The 17,820-nt window shown below is 43.9% G+C and overlaps 1 protein-coding gene across 2 annotated transcripts; it reads left to right on the forward strand.

Annotated features, from left to right (window-relative positions):
- Window positions 1–32: 32 nt before the first annotated feature.
- Window positions 33–17,179, forward strand: LOC119383752 (glucosidase 2 subunit beta). Of its 2 annotated transcripts, none has more exons than XM_037652053.2 (5): window positions 33–96; window positions 6,777–7,189; window positions 9,142–9,278; window positions 12,928–12,971; window positions 17,063–17,178. In XM_037652053.2, the coding sequence occupies exons 2-5, from the start codon at window positions 6,804–6,806 to the stop codon at window positions 17,096–17,098; spliced, it is 603 nt and encodes a 200-aa protein (XP_037507981.1). In that variant the 5' UTR covers window positions 33–96; window positions 6,777–6,803; the 3' UTR covers window positions 17,099–17,178. The 2 variants fall into 2 exon arrangements, with proteins under 2 accessions (XP_037507981.1, XP_037507982.1); XM_037652054.2 differs by lacking the exon at window positions 33–96 and adding an exon at window positions 1,557–1,630 and having other exon boundaries at window positions 17,063–17,179.
- The last annotated feature ends 641 nt before the right edge of the window (window positions 17,180–17,820 follow it).

Below are 17,820 nucleotides of genomic sequence, written 5' to 3' on the forward strand. Positions count from 1 at the left end.
TCGTCATGGGCGGGCGGCGCTCGCATCGGTTCCGCGGTGGCGCGCAAGGCGAGGCGCGCACAAAAATGGAACGCTGCGCTCCTCGTCTTCAAGCCGGTGAGACTTGCTTTCTGTGGCCCCGTCGATTCTAGTCCCACTTCCTCGTGGAACCGCCTCGGCGAGCGTAATTTCCGCGTGCCCAGCAAGCAGAAAATAAAAAAGAACGCGGACAGTGCGTGTCAGGGGCCCCGAAATAGCTCCTTTGCGGGAGTCGATCGTGCGCGTTGTTCTCTCCTCAAGTGGCAGCCGCTTTCTCCGACACAGCTTGTGTGCGGTAACAAGCACACTATTTCGGGGGTCCCACTCGTGCCGGGGTCGCTGAGGAAAATGCGCGTAATTTCCAGCACAACTTGCTCTATCTGTAAGCAGCGGGAAGGCGTAATTGTTGCGTGGACCGGCAGTTTGATCTTACGTTACGCGGATACCTTCCTCGATGCCGCTGACACTGCCCCCGTTCCGTGCGTCCCGGAAAGTTAAACCTCTGCGCACCGCTTCTTGCGGGGTTTTTTTGTACCCTGCGGGTGTCCCTATTTGCGATAATCGTTATCCCCGACGATCCGACGCGCCGAATGTCACAGGGACTGGAATGCAGCAGTATCCTAGCGCGAGATTGCTTATGTAAACACGACCGAGCCCCTCCCCTATCGGGGTGCATGATCTACGGCGCAATTCACATTTCCAAACGTCCTTGTAGCGATATCTCAGAAAAGGGTACCCATTTACTGGTTAAGATGTCGTAGTTTACCCAAAGTCCCGGTGAATAGAGAACCGTTTTTTGTAGCAGACGATTGGTGCGCCCGCACAGATTTAGGGACGCTGCCTTCATTTTTCGTTTACTGTTTTATGGTCTGCAAAAAAACTGAATGAATACTGTAGACTCGGGATTCCACTGTTTGTGATAGGAAATTACGGATGTATGTCTCTGACTTTCGTCGATTCGTGCAATCTCGTTGTCGGGCTTTGCGAGACCACGTAGTGGCTGTGACATTTGAGCACCTGCACGTTTAGATTACTAATAGGACGCCGCAGCAACGACTTTCACGTTGTGTGTGTAGCGTAGAAAGCGAGAAATGCTGCTGGTGTGCTGCGCTTACTTCGATTGACTGAGCAGCTGAACAGTCATGTGGCCATATATATATGTCCTTACAAATGTTTGCTGATTGGGATGACAATGCATGGCGTTGCTTACTGCCACGTGTGCTACATGACTGAGAATGTGCGGGCGGAATCGGCGAGGCATGTGATCTGCATTGTGTCTAATACCATTGTAACACGCGCATTTTCGATCGCGATCAGGATCGGATTTGTTTTTTTCGTGATTGGCTCCTTTACGTAAGCTGCAAAAGCAGCCACTCACTGTGGGGAAATCAGATTCTGATCAGGCTCGATCGCGATCGCCAGTGCACCGTGTGACACCGGTATAAGGCGTATACGTGTGTATAAATGTTAATATACACATTACACACGCTGCAGATGTCGTGACTCTCCGGTTCCGCCCACTCTTTATTCTTCTCGTAACGCTACAGTACACGTGGCAGTAAGCAGCGTAATGCGTCGGCATCCCAACGTGCACCTATAATACCAAGACGAAGTAAGTGCACGAGCTTTCTGATAGCATTCAATAGCAGCACACTGTTAAAAGGCCAGCGTTTCTCTCATCAGCGTTGCGTGCACCACTGTTACCCGAAATAACAACTTGCAATAATTTTGGATGAGGAAGACGGGCACAAAGACAGCACACTCACCATATCTGCCAGGTCACCAGTGCTGCAATAAAATGTCTTCTACTTGTCAATGGTGCTTTTTGCATGCACAGCAGCAGAAGCCGTTTCCGCATCTGCGTTCCAGGAATTGTCATGCATCCAATTCCTTCAGAAGGCTTTGCCCGAAAATAGTTCAAGAACAGCATTATGTACTCTTCATCATCGTGTTACCATAATCCTGCTTAGAACGGAGCCTTGCAAATGTTCGCATCGGTGTCGTGGAAAGATAATGCATTTAAACGTGGTGCCTCTAAGGTTCACTCCTTTCAATAATAGTTTACTCCTGTTGAGGCTGCCGGTTGGGTGTAACGTTCAAGTACACTGGGCGCAAAATACTCTCCAGCCATTGCTGAACCACTGTGTTGTGTAGTCTTTTTTTTTTTTTTACAATTGTTCTATGTGTTTGCTAAAAAATATGCACAGCTTCATCCATTTGGGTGGACGGTTTGCCGACATCTGTGCAATGCTGTTTCGCGGCCAGCTGTAATGAAGAGGCGACTTTTCAGGCAGGACATACAGTCGTAAAACCCGCAGATATAAAAGCATTCTGTCCCATTAGATGCCTGTTCTAGTTACACGTTTAATGAGCCTACACATTTCTCACGGGTAGCAGATGTTCCGAGACTTAGTTTGAGACCGCTGATACAGTCACAACCGAGACTATTAGGTCGCATACAACGCCAATACCCATCCTGTATCCGATGCTTGCCACACAGGGCTGATAAACATTTTATTTACTTTGTATTTAGTAATTCATCGTGTCCATGTTCAGCTGTACTGTTGAATATGATTTGGATTATTTTTTTTTTCCACAAAAGATATTGTGATAACTAGACATTTGAGATTATGGGAAGGTTTTTTTCATTTCTCTTCCACAGCAGACATAAACTAATATGCGCATCATCAGTGTCAGCTATCTGTCTGCCTATTATTATGAAGCAACAGCTGTTTCCTCAGCAAAGAAAAATAGTTCGCGGTGGATCTTGGTTTTTTCTTGCACAAATAGGGGACTATCCTGACGAAAATCTATTCTTACTAGCATTACACAGCACTAAAGATTCCATAATTAGCACTTAAAAGATGTTGGAAAGCGAAGAAGGGACAGAATGCATGCTCTTGCAATTTTTTTGTAATACCACGCAAGCGTCAATCCTTGGAAATTGTAACACCAAATATAGGCAAGAAGTAACGAGGTTTCCCATATGATGTGCAAGCACAGAGAGCACACTCGTGTGCTAGTGTCATCTGCTATGGGGTCATTCCATGCCAAATCACCCAGCGTTTTTCCGACCATCACAAATATGGCTGAAAAAATTTCCACACTTTTCTTGAAGTTCAAAACTTGTTCTGCTCGTTTATTTCTGTTGTCAAAAATTTTCCCGCCTGTTTGTGAGAGTCTGTAGTTTTGCGCCGACTGAGCTAAAGGGCATCAAACAACAATTTTTTTGAAAGGCCGTTTATAGGATGCACTCAATAAAATGGTATTTCCGGCAAGCTAATGAAGTGATGTAACTGTAAAAATAATGACTTATTTATGTATATCGATTCTTCGAGGGCTTTTCGCACGAGCAAAATTGAATAAAGTTGCAAAGTTTGATATTTTTTTCCAGGAACAAGGTAAACTTAAAGAGTAGAAGTTAATTATATGCTGGAAGCCTGTTCGACATACTACAAAAGAAAAATAATTTAGTCTCTGAAGGTGTAGCAAATCGTCCGAAAGAAAATTGTGAAGTTCACTTTTTTTGAGAAAAGCTCTGTATTCATCGTCAAAAAACTTGCCTTGGTGGTCGGACTAAGAATATGCACGATACTTCATTTGAAAGCTCTATGTATTAGGTGAACATAGACAAAGTTACAAAAGGGTATTATTTTTTTAACTTGAGAAATATTTTTTTGAAATTTTGTATCTCCACCAGCTTTTCGCCCACGTAACTCAAGCGGCATGAAGCACTCGCAAAGGCAATATTCAGCCCATGCCCACTGACCTGGGATGCAGACGTCAAATATGGTGCTGTCTATAAAGTAATTGATAAGGAAATGGGGTTGCTTTATAGACAGCACCATATTTGACGTCTGCATCCCAGTTCAGTGGGCATGGGCTGAATATTGCCTTTGCGAGTGCTTCATGCCGCTTGAGTTACGTGGGCGTAAAGCTGGTGGAGATACAAAATTGCAAAAAAATATTTCTCAAGTTAAAAAAATAATACCCTTTTGTAACTTTGTCTATGTTCACCTAATACATAGAGCTTTCAAATGAAGTATCGTGCATATTTTTAGTCCGACCACCAAGGCAAGTTTTTTGACGATGAATACAGAGCTTTTCTCAAAAAAAGTGAACTTCACAATTTTCTTTCGGACGATTTGCTACACCTTCAGAGACTAAATTATTTTTCTTTTGTAGTATGTCGAACAGGCTTCCAGTATATAATTAATTTCTACTCTTTGAGTTTGCCTTGTTCCTGGAAAAAAATATCAAACTTTGCAACTTTATTCAATTTTGCTCGTGCGAAAAGCCTTCGAAGAATTGATATACATAAATAAGTCATTATTTTTACAGTTACATCACTTCATTAGCTTGCCGGAAATACCATTTTATTGAGTGCATCCTATAAACGCCCTTTGAAAAAAATTGTTGTTTGATGCCCTTTAGCTCAGTCGGCGCAAAACTACAGACTCTCACAAAGAGGCGGGAAAATTTTTGGCAACGGAAATAAACGAGCAGAACGAGTTTTGAACTTCAAGAAAAGCGTGGAAATTTTTTCAGCCATATTTGTGATGGTCGGAAAAATGCTGGGCGATTTGGCATGGAATGACCCTATGTTGTTTGCTTAGAGGTGCATACACAGTATCAGCCTTATCTGTGCGGTCGTGTTCAGGAAGCCGGTGTGATGCTCGTCGTCATATCGCTGATCTCGGTGCTTTTCGCCAATATTAGAAACTACCGTATCCTGTGGTCGACACTCACTCGCACGATATTATTAAAAAATTTGAAGTGTGTACGCTACATCGCTTCTGCTTTGTCTTTGCCTACATGGCACTTCTAGCTGTAGATGCATTAGCTTGCAGAGTTTGCTATTGTATGACTGAAGCGATGAAATAAATGCACATGCTGTTCGCTGAGCGCTTAGTAAAGACAGTTAAAAAATTATAAATCTATCGTGATATGACAGTCAGTCACGACCAGGAATTTCTCGGTTTCCTCATCATGCGGCAAAATAGTAACAAGGTCTGGCCAAATCTGTTTTCTATGTTTTGCAGTGAAATCTGTACAACAGCCGATTTCGGTGGTGTAGTTGTCCTCCACTGCCGGTGTCCGTAACCATTATCGCGCGCAGTTGAGATAAAAATATCCAGGATCGAGCGAGATTTGAACCCAGGCCCACTGCTTGGCAGTTGGGTATTCTACCACAGAGCCACGCCGATACATGAAACTCCTTCACAAAAAGACCCTATAGAGGCATTACGTCAGGCTAGGAGTCACGTTCACAGATGTAATATAGCGTGGTAGAAGAGTATAAAACAACAACCAGGCATCACACAATGAGAGTTGTGTAACAAGTGGGTTGTTTAAAGGAGTACTGACATGAATTTTCGTATTATTGCCCTAAATAAGAACACTGGTGTCAAGAACCCTAAAAAGAGTATCGTGATGCCTGGGAATGCATTAAATATATCTTTAATACTACTGCCTTAAAAAAAGCACTTTCGGTTTCAATATCAAGGGGGCAGCTTCGTAGTTACGTGTAAACACTGTCTGACGTCACGGGGCGACAGCAACTCACGACGTACTAGCAGCACCTCTATCAATCGCATATGGTGCACGTAAATAATGATGAATGGATTGTCGTCCAGCGATTTCTACAATTTAAGCTGCACGCAGAGTTGGCAAACCCAGGGAACTGTGTTGACCCATCGTGGTAATCTCCACTGCTGTGGGGCTGGCTTGCAGATGCTGGGTGACTAAAACTTTATAATCCAAGTAAAATATTTTATACGTGTTGATTGGCTCCAGTGTGCGCAGAGTGTTAACACTGCAAACCAAGGAAACTATAAATTCCCCTTTTGCGATGCCTCAAAATTGTGTCAGTACTCCTTTAATGTGTCCAACCCATTACAAAGAGCTCAGCCGTAATTCTTCATCATCAGCTACAGCATCAACGAAGTGGACATAATGCCTTACAGATATGTAGCAGGTGCCTCACTTCTCCGCACAATGATGAATAATAACATAGTGGTTACTTCACAAAATTATGACGACTTATGGTGTAGTGGGTACCTTGCAAGTTTACTTGTAGTAGTCGCCCCAAGAGAGTTTGCAACAGGCGCTAGAAAGGCCGCTTGAACAGCTTTCACTGTGACTGTGCTGCGTGTTCCGCGCAGGCGTGGTGAACAAGAGGTAGCGCGTGGAATTCACCACCGTGAAAGTTACATTTTTAATTCTGGAAAGAAACGTGCGACACACCTAGTGTACTTGTACGTTGGTGCAGAAATCAGGTTAGTTGGGAGATAATCTCTTACATTCTGCTGTTATATTCCTCATATTCCACTTCTCAAGTGTTGGGTACACAGCAATTACATCAGATAAAGCTATCACTTAGCACATATACTTCAATTGCATCTTTACTTGTAGTGATGAAAGTCGTTGAACAGGGAATGTTGCTGGAGCTGTTTCGACAAAAGGACTTGTCTCTTGTCCAAGCAGTAACTGCTTTCCTTAGGAAAGCAGTTGCTGCCCTAGCAGAGACTTGTTAAAACCTTGACTCTAGTGGCGTTTGTAATTTTTATTACTTCCAATCACTTCAAGCATCCATATCCCACTAGCTTACGTTTGCTTGCGATACGTTCTGAAGACCATGACTTTTTCCAGTAAGTGATGCTGTTTGATGATTCTTTCTGTATTCTTTTGCCGCACTTCGAAATTGTACCGCCCAAACAGTGCACACGTTCATCTTCCGACACATTCTTTGACTGCAGGAGCTCATGACCAGGACATGAACTGTCATGGTGAAGTTCGTCAGACCCACCATCAAGCGTCGCTACGTCTTTGCCGCGCTCATCGTGTACGGCGTGGTCTACATGTTGAGCCAGCTACTGTCGCCTCGCGAAGTTGACGGCGACGTCCGGCGTAGGAGCCACGGCTCCTCCGCTGCTCCAACCGTCACGTTCAGGACGTCGAGGCCGGCGGTGGCTCCGCCCGCACAGGCGCAGTTGCCCGTACGCCGAGTTCGCGGTGTGTCACCGGATGAAGTCAAGCACTACACACCTGGAAAGACCTTCAAGTGCCTACGCAGTTCAGGTGTGATTGGCTATGACCAAGTCAACGATGATTACTGTGACTGCAAGGACGGCTCGGACGAACCGGGCACGAGTGCTTGCCCCAACGGAAGGTGAGAGCGACGTGGGCAGGGATCAAAGCGTGGTATTTGTTGTTGCTCAACAAGCAGTTCATTATCTGAAACCCAAAAGCCAAAACACAATAAACAAAGCCACAACTGCATTTAACGCCTCAAGCCTAAATACTAGGCAAATCCATGTACTACCCATCATTCCCATGGTGGCTGAATGATCACAGTGCCACAGTTCTGTCTAGTAAATATTGTAGGAAATTCTATGGTTAGTGCAGCATAACTATTGTTGTTACATGTATGAGGTGTCGTATTACATTGTTGCAAACATCCGGTAACCCATTATTACGTTAATGCTATTGTGTACACTGGAATACCGAACATGCTGAAACTCTCTAATGGCTGTTGTAAGTTCAATCATCATTCAAACAATGTACTAACTTACGTATTGCTGAAGGCACTTTATTTGCTGTCTGTGGTGACAGTGCTTAGATTTTCATTGTTTCAGCTGTGTGTGACATGCACTGTCTCTGGGGTCAAGCCACTTTGCCATTACGCTCACTGACGAGGGTTAGGAATGACGACAGTGACAGTGTGACAGTGACGGCATGACAACAGTGGGGTGACGATTCTGCAGTTATGACAATGTGAGTGCAACACGATAATGATGACAGTATGATGAGAATTTGATGATGAAGCTAGAGCGATGACAGTAAGGTTACAATACAACGATAGAGGAATGATGTTGATGGAACGATGAAGGCAGCGTAACAGGCGACGTAATGGCACTATAGCAATCAGTGCATAATTATACAGGGGCCATTGGGCCATGATCTTGACTGAATCACAATGTCGTGATTACGATGGGACTATGTTGATAGAGCGACAACAGTATACTGTGATGACAATGGAATGATGAATGACGGCACGACAATGTTGGAATTATGACGATGGCATGACAACAGTAGGACTTCATTGGTATCATAGGAATAGGACAATGACAGCATCACAACAACAATTTTACAATGTGTGTTTAGCGAAGATTGTATGACAAAGCAGTGGCGATGGCATGACTACTGTGGCAAGAGTTTTATTTTAAATTGTAGAGCGGTGTAATGAGGCTAGTAGATAGGTAGACACAAGATGGCTCAAGTAGGCTATGAATGCTAATTGCACTAAAGGTGTGTGTGCTGTGACATCTCTACGCAGTTACTCTTAGGACAGCACTGCTGTCCTAAAAGCAGCTGCTTAGAGATTCAACCAACAAAAGGGCATGCCTTGTACATGCTTTCTGTGTTACCCATCTCTGGGCGGGCTGAATACTTACAGATCAGGATTGAACATGATGCAGGAAAAACAAACACAATGGAGCACTAGTAACTGTTAATCGTAATCGCACCTAATGAAGCTTGTACACCAGCATGACTGCCAGAAGAAGAGAAGTGCAGACAAGCGTGACAGAGGTGGTCTGATGAAGTAGGCAAACTTGAAGGCACAAGGGAGGGACACCTGGTTGAAGTCCTATTGGATATTCTTGCAAGTGGATGTAAAATGAGCTGCTGCTTATCATTTTCATTCACCGGTGAACCTTTGCTACAGCACTGGAAAGTGTTCTTGGATCGTGTCCGTTAAAATGTGTGCAATACATCTGTTGGGAACAGTAGAAAATTATTTATTGATTGTCTGATGCATTAATGGCTGCACTTTTTTTTTTACACGTGGTCTAAAGGCATCTTAGGATGTCCCATAGTCAGGGAAGTCTATGACACATTACAGTCTGTAGGCATTAGTCTAAAAGTTTCTAGCTTGTCGTGTGGCACGAAACATGCTTAGAAAAGTGGTTCCATGTCTACGCATTAGCCGATGTTCCAATGTGCTGGCAGATGATTATGGCCCTTTTTCTGTTGCTCTTCAAGCATCGTTTTCCACGTTTGTTTTCACGATGCAACTGAGAAAAATACGGACTGTCGCTCGAAGGTGTTATCCACATGCAGGTTCTACTGTGAGCGGCACAGCGCACGCAGTCCCAAGTACATTCTCTCCATGCGTGTCAACGACGGCATCTGTGATTGCTGCGACGGCAGTGACGAGTGGAGTGGCGCTTCTCTCCCGTCCAACCTGCTGCTGTCTGGTATGGCCTCATTTTGCAGTGATGATGGTGCAATATCTTTCTTTCACCAAATGTGGTGTGCAATTTAAGACTTTAAAAAGTAGCTTTTCGTGTGATTTCACCACCGGCTTTTGACCGACATTTCAGCTGAAATGTCCCACAATTCTTCTTTATGTAAGCCGCGTAGTAGGGGGCATGCGAGCAGTTGTATGAGAGACCAAATCAAATGTCAAATACTTTTCTGGCAGTTGTTTGAAATTTAGCAGCCATTTTCACAATTAATATAAAGCGATATTCACGTCCTTATACATTCATAATTTTAGCCGTAAAAGTGCCAATGGAGTATCGGCAAGAAGTAAGCAGTTTCTCCGCGGCACAGAAGTTTTCAGAAAGTGAAAACATCCGTTGCATAGTGGGTAATGTCTCGCTCCCCAAGCGATGTGGAACGCCGCGTTGCGTAAGCTCTTGTGTCTTATGCCTCTGCTGTGCCAGCAGGGATGAAATTTGTCACAGTTTTGCACCAGTTGTGTCTTTATTTAAGGGCAGCTGATGTTTTGAAATATTCGTTACCTATTAGATAAAGTATTCGTGTTTACAAATAGGAGCTGTTCAATTGCATATTTGACATGTTTGAACATTTACACAACCTTACTACATTGCCTGTGTTGCAAGTAGCCTACTTTGTCTGAAGATAACGGCCTACTTAGTTCAGCCCTCCAGTCAATTTCTACTTGTATTAGTATTTGTGGCATTTGTCTATTTGTACTGGCTCCAGCCAATTAGCATCCCCCAACCTATGGGCCTGATCGGCTGGAGTTTTTGAACAGACTGTTAATGCAGTTCAGTGAAACCCTCGTTATGACAAATTTGAGGGGGCGCCACTACATTGCTCGTTATAACCAATATTTTGTTATAGCCGCAGTGGGCATTTACTGCAAATATTATGCACTGTAGTCACCCAAAACATATAGTGGGCGAAATGCCATCTCACTGCGCGGTGGTACACAGCAAAATGACCGCATTGCGGAGATAAAAAGGAAAGGAAAAGCGAGGCACCTACTTTATTGCAGTTTAAAATACATAACTCGTATTTCAAGCAGACTTAGCTACAAAGAAGTCCGTTATTGGACACTGATGCCTCTTCCTGATGCGAACGATGACTCGCTCAGCTACAGCCGCTATGTTCATGCCATCTTTCACCGCCCTCGTGAGCTGAATTTTGAAATGTTAAATACAGTTGTAGTGGTGCGCGTTTTAAGTTTTCCCAGTCCAGTCCAGTTGTGCACCGTCTCAAATCTGCCATGCCTACTGTTGTAACATTGGCTCAAAATTTTATTTCCCAACAAAATTTGTTATACAGTAAAACCTCGGTGATACGATCACGGCTCGTACGAATTTCGGGGTGATACGAATTTTTCTGTCGTCCCGGCCAAGGCCCATTAGTCTGCAATCTATTGGAGTACGGTTGTTGCGAACCGATTTGCACCCCGCGACGTTTGACATGAACGTACGCTAGCGCACAGGTACGAACAGGTGCTGTCGCGGAAGACGCGGCAGTCACGCGCGGGGGCGGGCATGCGCGCTGCGCGACCATCAACGATGCGTTGTTGCCTCCGAGATAGTGCGCGCGAATCTTGGAGGCCTTTATGTGCCTTCGCGTTTAGATTACAGATGACGTTGACACCTCGTTTTTTTTTTTTTTTTTTTTCCGACGCGTTGACGCGTGCTCCTGTGCTCAAGGCAGCAGCGTCTCTGTACAACGTGCCTGCCACGTCGATGCAAGCCATGTCTCCGCAATCAGACGTTCCATGAAACAAGACTGAAACTTGGGCTGCGGGTCCGTCATGTCCCATGAAACGTGGACGAAGACCCCAAGAGACGAAGCGGACGGTCTTGGCGAAGGAGCTTGGCCTCTATCTATCGTGTGCAAAACACTTCTTAAGTCACTTTCGCCGAAGTACTTTGGTGTCATGCAGAGAAGCATAGTAAGATTAGGCAGGGGCTACTAGCGTCATGGGGCACAACACATCTGGTTGATTAATTACACACACGCGCCTGCACCATATATTTACGAGTACGAGTATGATCGTTGACGTCTAAAAAACTTTACTGCAATCATTCAGAGTTGTTCATGACGTCGTTGCGGCCCTGAGAAACACTAAATCAAAACGTACGCCAACTTTCTTTTGTCGCATACTAATTTTCCATATTTTTTGGTGATACGAATTTCGGATGATACAAATATTTTTGGTCACCCCGCGAGATTCGTATCACCGAGGTTTTACTGTGTGTCCTGTAACAGGGAAATTTTACCTCGTTAATATGACGTTTTAAATAGGTTGGTTCCAATGTTAAATTCTTTTTTTTTTTTTTTGCTACAGCCCATCTCATTTTAACGAGGTTTAACTGTATTAGCACACGTGATCAATAATTGGAGCGACAAAATCGCATTGTGTGCCTTTGTTCCAGAGAGCATTGACGACGGGAATACCAAGTAGTACACTCTGTGTTTCCACGTGAGAGTGGCCGGTTAAAGCAGCAAATCCCGAAGCGCATGTTTTAGATTCTAATGCGTGTTATAGCTTACATGCACAGCCACAGTGGTACATGTCTCCACAAAAAAGCGATGCATCGAATCGCACTTGAAATTGTTTTCCGGGATGGGCTGTCTTCTGCCAGCCGGACTCCTGCTTCTAAATACGGAGTGTGCTTCTAGCGCTCATGTTATCAGTGTACTTGAAGACAAGAGTGCTGTTGCAATTTCCTTGCTCTGGTGATCGGACACTTGTGCTAATCTTCTTTAGTTGCACTTGTACGTATCAGTCTTCCTGTAAAAATGCAAAATAATGAGACGAGCATGAACGAAAACAACAATCGCTGCTATTCTTTCACGTCTTGACTTGTGCTACCCTACTTTAGCACTTTTATTTGCAGCACTTATGCGGCTTCAAGACCCCCCCCCCTCTCTCTCTCTCTCTCTCTGCTCCCTACCCCCTTCAACAAAAAAAAAATGCAGTTCTTTGTCCTTTGCATTCAAAGCCTGTCCATGCACTTTTTTTTTTACTTTTACACCATTTCAAGTATTACATAAATCATAAACTTGTGTAGTAACACAGATAGCAGACCTGAGCTGTGGTTCACGGAGGTCAGCCTGATCAAAGAGACTGCAAGTGACTACAGTGAAGCAAAAATTCTAGGTCACTGCATTAACAATTTTTCCTTCAAACTGAGGCCGAAAAGGCAATGCTACAATTCCACCGCAAGGCTGACCACATGGTAAAAACACCAGTTCTATGCCCCTTCTGCGACCAAATTAATTAGGACGCAGCCAGGCTGACCAACACTGATGGTGGTCTTTGTGGGTAGAGTTTTTAAATTCCAGTTTCAAGGAGTTTTTTTTTCTCCGCCATAAAACCGTGTAGAGCAGTCACATTACCGCAATACGTGATTACTATGGGAACAGGACGCATGGCAGGTGTGCATTCACTTAACTGATACAACTGCCTGAAATGGCTACAGAAGCCGTGCGTGTAATGTAGCTTGATTTTTCGGCGCGGTTTTACGGTGACACGAACAGCCCATTGAACCCAAGACAGGTCGTGATTGAAGATGAGCTGTCACACTTACATTGTATGTGCAGTAAGTTATAAACTGTTTGGTCTCGTTGCAGACGAGCAACAAGCCCGGGCGGGGGTGTTCCAAGCACCGTGCAAGGTGCGTTGCTGATCGTGACCGAGGCCCGCTACGAATTCCAGCCTTTCGTTGTCTTCCGACGTGACGGCCTTTGTATGCCGTGGTCATTGTGCTGAGGGTGGTCTTCCACAGCCTGCAAGCTAGTCTTTAGTGTGTGTCACGGTTGAAAAAGCAAGCACAATTCTTTACGCACATGCTTTAAGAAAAGGACAAGATGTATTGGTGAAGCTTCTCGCGTAATTGCCAGTTAAAGAGAAAGGGTCAGTTTGCTTAGCAGCTGTGACAGGCTTTTCCCTTTAGGGCCTCTTGCAAAATTGGCAGCTGAAGCACCCGGCAGGGAGCCCACGATTCAGAGAACGGGCATAAGTGAAGTACGCACCAATTCGGAGTAATCAATGCCGCATGAAAAGTAATGTCCGAATTGATCGCTCTAAGTGCGAGTAGGGCGGAAGTCCAACTCCGGATCTAGTCACGCGCAGTTGTTCCAAACGTGTTGCATCACCAGCCTGTAGTGCAGGTAATCACACCTACGGCAGTTTCGATCGACTAAGGCAACCAGCAGAGATAAATAATGTGTAGTGGTAGAGGGAAAGTCCTCTCTAAATATACCGTATTTTATCGCATGTAACCCGCACAAAAAAGAAAAACGGAATAATGTGCCTAAAAAGTGGGGGTGCGGGTTATATGTGAGAAAATACGGTATATTAGTTAGGCCTACCTTATTCGCTTGGTATGTCACTTGATGAAACCATTTATTCTCAGGTCAGCAGGTGTCCCTCCCAAGAGGACAGCTCACACCAGGGAAAGTGTGTCTCTCTTGAGGCCACTCTCTTACACTTACTTTTGCAAGTAGTAGATCGTCCTCGCAGAGCGACGAATACCTTTTTGCCTCTCCTGTGAATTTGAGTTAAGGCGTGCGAGCACTGCGGTGTGACGAGCGACAGGGAGGCTAGGAAAAAAGGCATAGCGCGCCTTTTCTCGTACCGCCACTTGGCTCCCACGACAATCTGTAATATACATATAAACATGTCGATATCGAGCGAAGGAAATGAACATACGTGCTCCCCCACATGTCCAGAGCAGTTCATGTCCATCTGCACATGCTAGGTGAAACGTGAAAACAGGGACAGCTCAGAAAGTTGTGCGTCCATAAAGCCGGTTTGTTTCAGTGTTGAATTTTTATTTTATTTTTTTTACCTCTAGTTGAGTATTTTACTTGCATACAGCAATTTTGTTTGCTGAGGTGCAAAAAATCTTAGATACCTAAACATCATTCTCACACCTTCCTCACAATTTGCGCTGATTTGGCGCTTAGTCCACACTTGTACATCTTGTCACCTCCTTTATGCATGTGCTGAATCACTCAGAAGTGAGTGCAAGTTGTTTGTTCACTAAACTCGTGTATATGTGTGAGTGAAAATGGCTGAGCAGTGCGAGGTTTACCGTTTAATAATGGCTTCACTTTCAACTTTTTTTCTTTTTACTAAGTAGCCACATACTTCCTGAGCAGTATAATTTGAAACAAGGCTTCCAGCTGCTCGTTATAATTTAGCAACGAAAATTCATTCAGGTAGCGCCTGAAGGCACAGGCAGTGGCGCCTTGCGGCAGTTTGTCATTGTGGGCTGGTTGCCGACCTTGTTGTCAAGTGCCTCTCTTAAACCAGTTCACCAAGATGCGGTGATAACACCTCGGGTTCGGCCCATGGTCCGTTCAAATTTCCTGTGAGTGCCGTTTTTCTAATAGTCGGTCAACAGCAATCTATGCAAATAGTAATGTGTCGCTCTTGTTGCTTTGGTATTGCTGATCGAATATCTACTTTGGCGTTATGTATATTGGCAGCTGATTCCTGAAGTGGCAAAATGGAGGCAGTTAGTTCATACTGGGTTTTCCTGCTAGTGAGGCCAGAGTTGATAGGGGCACTCGGAAACACAAAATGATGTGTGTGTGGTGGATAGCTTGAATAGATAGAAAGGCAATTCTTGTTGAGAAACATGAATGAGAGATGCAGTGAAAGCCTCCACCTCAGCAAAAATGGCTTTCTTGCAAGAAAGAAGAGAAATAACCTTTTTTTCCAGTGTGTAACCAGCAAGCTCATGCGAACACTGCTGTCAGGTTCTTTTCATTGTTCTATACACTGGATGGGCCGAAAAGAATGTTCGCAAAAACTGACCCTAGGCACGTCTGTCGGCACTCATTCCTCAATTCTCAATTTACCTGACATACACCGCAACATGTGTGTTTTGCAGTAATGGCATAATAAAGGGACATACTCGGTGCTCCTCTGTCTCGTGGAGAAGGGAAGCCCATGCAGGAATGTGTCATGAAGTTGGAAATGCCACTGACTAGGCTTTTGCTCACGCATTGATTGTGCCATGTGATGCGACAGAAGTGGTGAGACGGTGTGCGTAATGTTTCTGTCATGGCTTCTTGCTCAAAGAGAAAAACTTCCAAAAAGAAAAAAATACATGTTCATGAAATACGGAAAATATATATTAATATGTGCATATAAATCACTACATTCCGTCCCGATTTCCGTCATATCCAGTGTTTCAATGTGTGAAGATTCTGAAATGTCACTAGAACTGTGGCAGAGTAAAATTAAATAAACGAAGCAGGCCCAAGCATTGGGTATGCAAGCCGGACTGTTAGCAAGTTCCACCAGAGTCATGATGTAGCGTTTGCATCTTGAAGCTTGCTCCGTCTTCCGGTACGGACTGTTGTGCGTTGGGCTTGTAACTCTGGCTTCGATGTCACAGCGATGCATTCCAGGGAGCGTTTTGTACATTGTCTAGGAGTTGCTCTGATTTTGGTTGCCATAGCTGCTGTTCTCGTGGTTACAGTTTCCATGGATACTGTTGCCATGGCTGCTGTTGTCATAGCTGCTTCTCTTCATGGTCTCATGCAGTGCTTCCTCTTGTCTTTTTCCTGTTACTGTATCATGGAAAATTCAGTGTGGTATTGAAAAATGATACTTATCATTGCCTTGTGATAGCACTACGTGAATACTGATGCACAAAGTGGACCAAAGAGATTGTGCATCAGATAGACAAAGGGCTATGTGCCTGTGGGACAGTGAAGCTTAAAGACAGCAAGTTCTCGGAATTTCTACAGGAATTGTTGAAGTGGACATTTTTCAATGAGGCAAGCATATTACAACGAGGCTGTGCTTCCTTTCGCAAGGATTCTGTCCGTGTGTGATCGTGCCCCTTTTTGCCCAGTCTTGCTAATTATTTCATTATGTGTTACTTGCGCAACTCTGTGCATGTTACTCATTTTGGGTTTTTGCCTTCATCTTTTCACTGTTTGGGGTCTGACGTGCTCCGGAGTTAAAGGTACGGGTCTCAATCTGCTTTTTAACCTTGACCGAAGTGCTTTTTAACTTTGTTCACTTGTAGAGTTCAGTATTATTGGTTGGTAGCACAGTTTGGCTCATTTTAAAAACTCTGCATTTTATACTTACTGATCCGGTGAGATATCAGTACCTGTGATTGTACATAATGGCACAGTTTCACAAGCAGGTGTGGATGACTTCTGGTAGCATCACTTAATTGTGTGTTGGTATTAATTGACTCTGTGTGCAGTGTGAATGCCTGACAATAAAGTCACCTTTCTCTCATGGAGAGTGATTTGTGCATTTCTTTTTTTTTCTACAGTGACAGCATAAAATTTAATTGGTCTTAGGGACATGTAAAATTCCCGAGATATTGCCATCAACAGGATGTTGCTAGCTAAAAAAATGCAGGGTAGATTTTTTGTTACGTTTGGTCATTTCCTTCTGCTGCCTAACTGCTTAGCCTCTCTGTCACAGGAATCAGTTGTGAAAAACTAGCCCTTGTAATACCCAGTGCATCATTATAGTTTACATTGCTTTGATACTTCAGAATTCTGATTTTTAGCGTGGAAAAGTTAACCTAGCATGTAGGTACTTTCTTGACATGCTGGAGTGAGTTCTGGTTATGTAGAGCTTATGGATCATGTTAAGTTGCTACATTAATTTGGTTAAAACTAAGCACTATATCACTTTTTTATGTAACTATACTTCCGTGATGAGGCAAAGTCGAACTAGGTGTTTTCATTTTACTTAATGAGGAACTTTGTTTGCAAATTACAGGGCAAAATGAAAAGCTGGAGCAATCAGCCCAAATGACTTCTCTTTGAAAGGTGCAAAAACGTGAGAAAGGAAGTGGCAGAATAAAAGAAACAAATCTAGATGTTCATCCCATTTCGTGCGTTATTTTATTTGATGCTCGTGCTTGCGCTTGTTGTAAGCTGGTTTTCCGCTTACAACAAGCTTGAAACCAGCTTACAGCACTGTAAGCTGGTTCCAAGCTGTAGAAAGGCTGGGATCGTCTTTGTTTGGAAAGGGAACTCGGTGTGAATGAGAAGCCAAGCGATGCGATACTCAGCGTCAAAAGCTCACCGTTTTCCCGCTTACTGTTTCAATGGTTAAGCATCTTGTGAGCAAAATGATAGAACACCAGTTGCTTTAAATTGGTGTCCCACCATAGTGGTTTTGTTTAGTAAAGACTGCCGATTGCAAACTGGCCGCTTGCACTTCAATTTGAATTTACCCATAACTGTTGTAGTAGCTACTTTTTTTTCTAGTCTCCGTTAGTATATACCTTCATTCAGAAACAGCATTTGGGAAGTGATAGATTTCAGATGCATGCTGAGAAAGAGGAAACGCTCTTTATTGCACAAACTTTCTGCCAGCATGCGTTTCATTGCTAGCCTACGTACTATCCTGAAATGGAAGGTAGATATATAGATATAAAGGCTAGAAGTTAATGAGCACGAAAGAGGTGGACTTTCTGTTTACACGTAAAATGAACTTCAGTCGCTTCTAAGATGTGTATAAAGCATTTCCTA

The sequence above is a fragment of the Rhipicephalus sanguineus genome, chromosome 2, assembly GCF_013339695.2.
Source record: "Rhipicephalus sanguineus isolate Rsan-2018 chromosome 2, BIME_Rsan_1.4, whole genome shotgun sequence".
NCBI lineage: Eukaryota > Metazoa > Arthropoda > Arachnida > Ixodida > Ixodidae > Rhipicephalus > Rhipicephalus sanguineus.

What these genes read in the sequence shown, in the direction of transcription:
- LOC119383752 (XM_037652053.2), top strand. Translation starts at nt 6,804, where the DNA reads ATGGTGAAGTTCGTCAGACCCACCATCAAGCGTCGCTACGTCTTTGCC. An exon ending in AGTGCTTGCCCCAACGGAAG is followed by an intron (nt 7,190 to 9,141) that starts GTGAGAGCGACG and finishes ATCCACATGCAG; the next exon opens with GTTCTACTGTGAGCGGCACA. An exon ending in TGTTCCAAGCACCGTGCAAG is followed by an intron (nt 12,972 to 17,062) that starts GTGCGTTGCTGA and finishes TGCAAATTACAG; the next exon opens with GGCAAAATGAAAAGCTGGAG.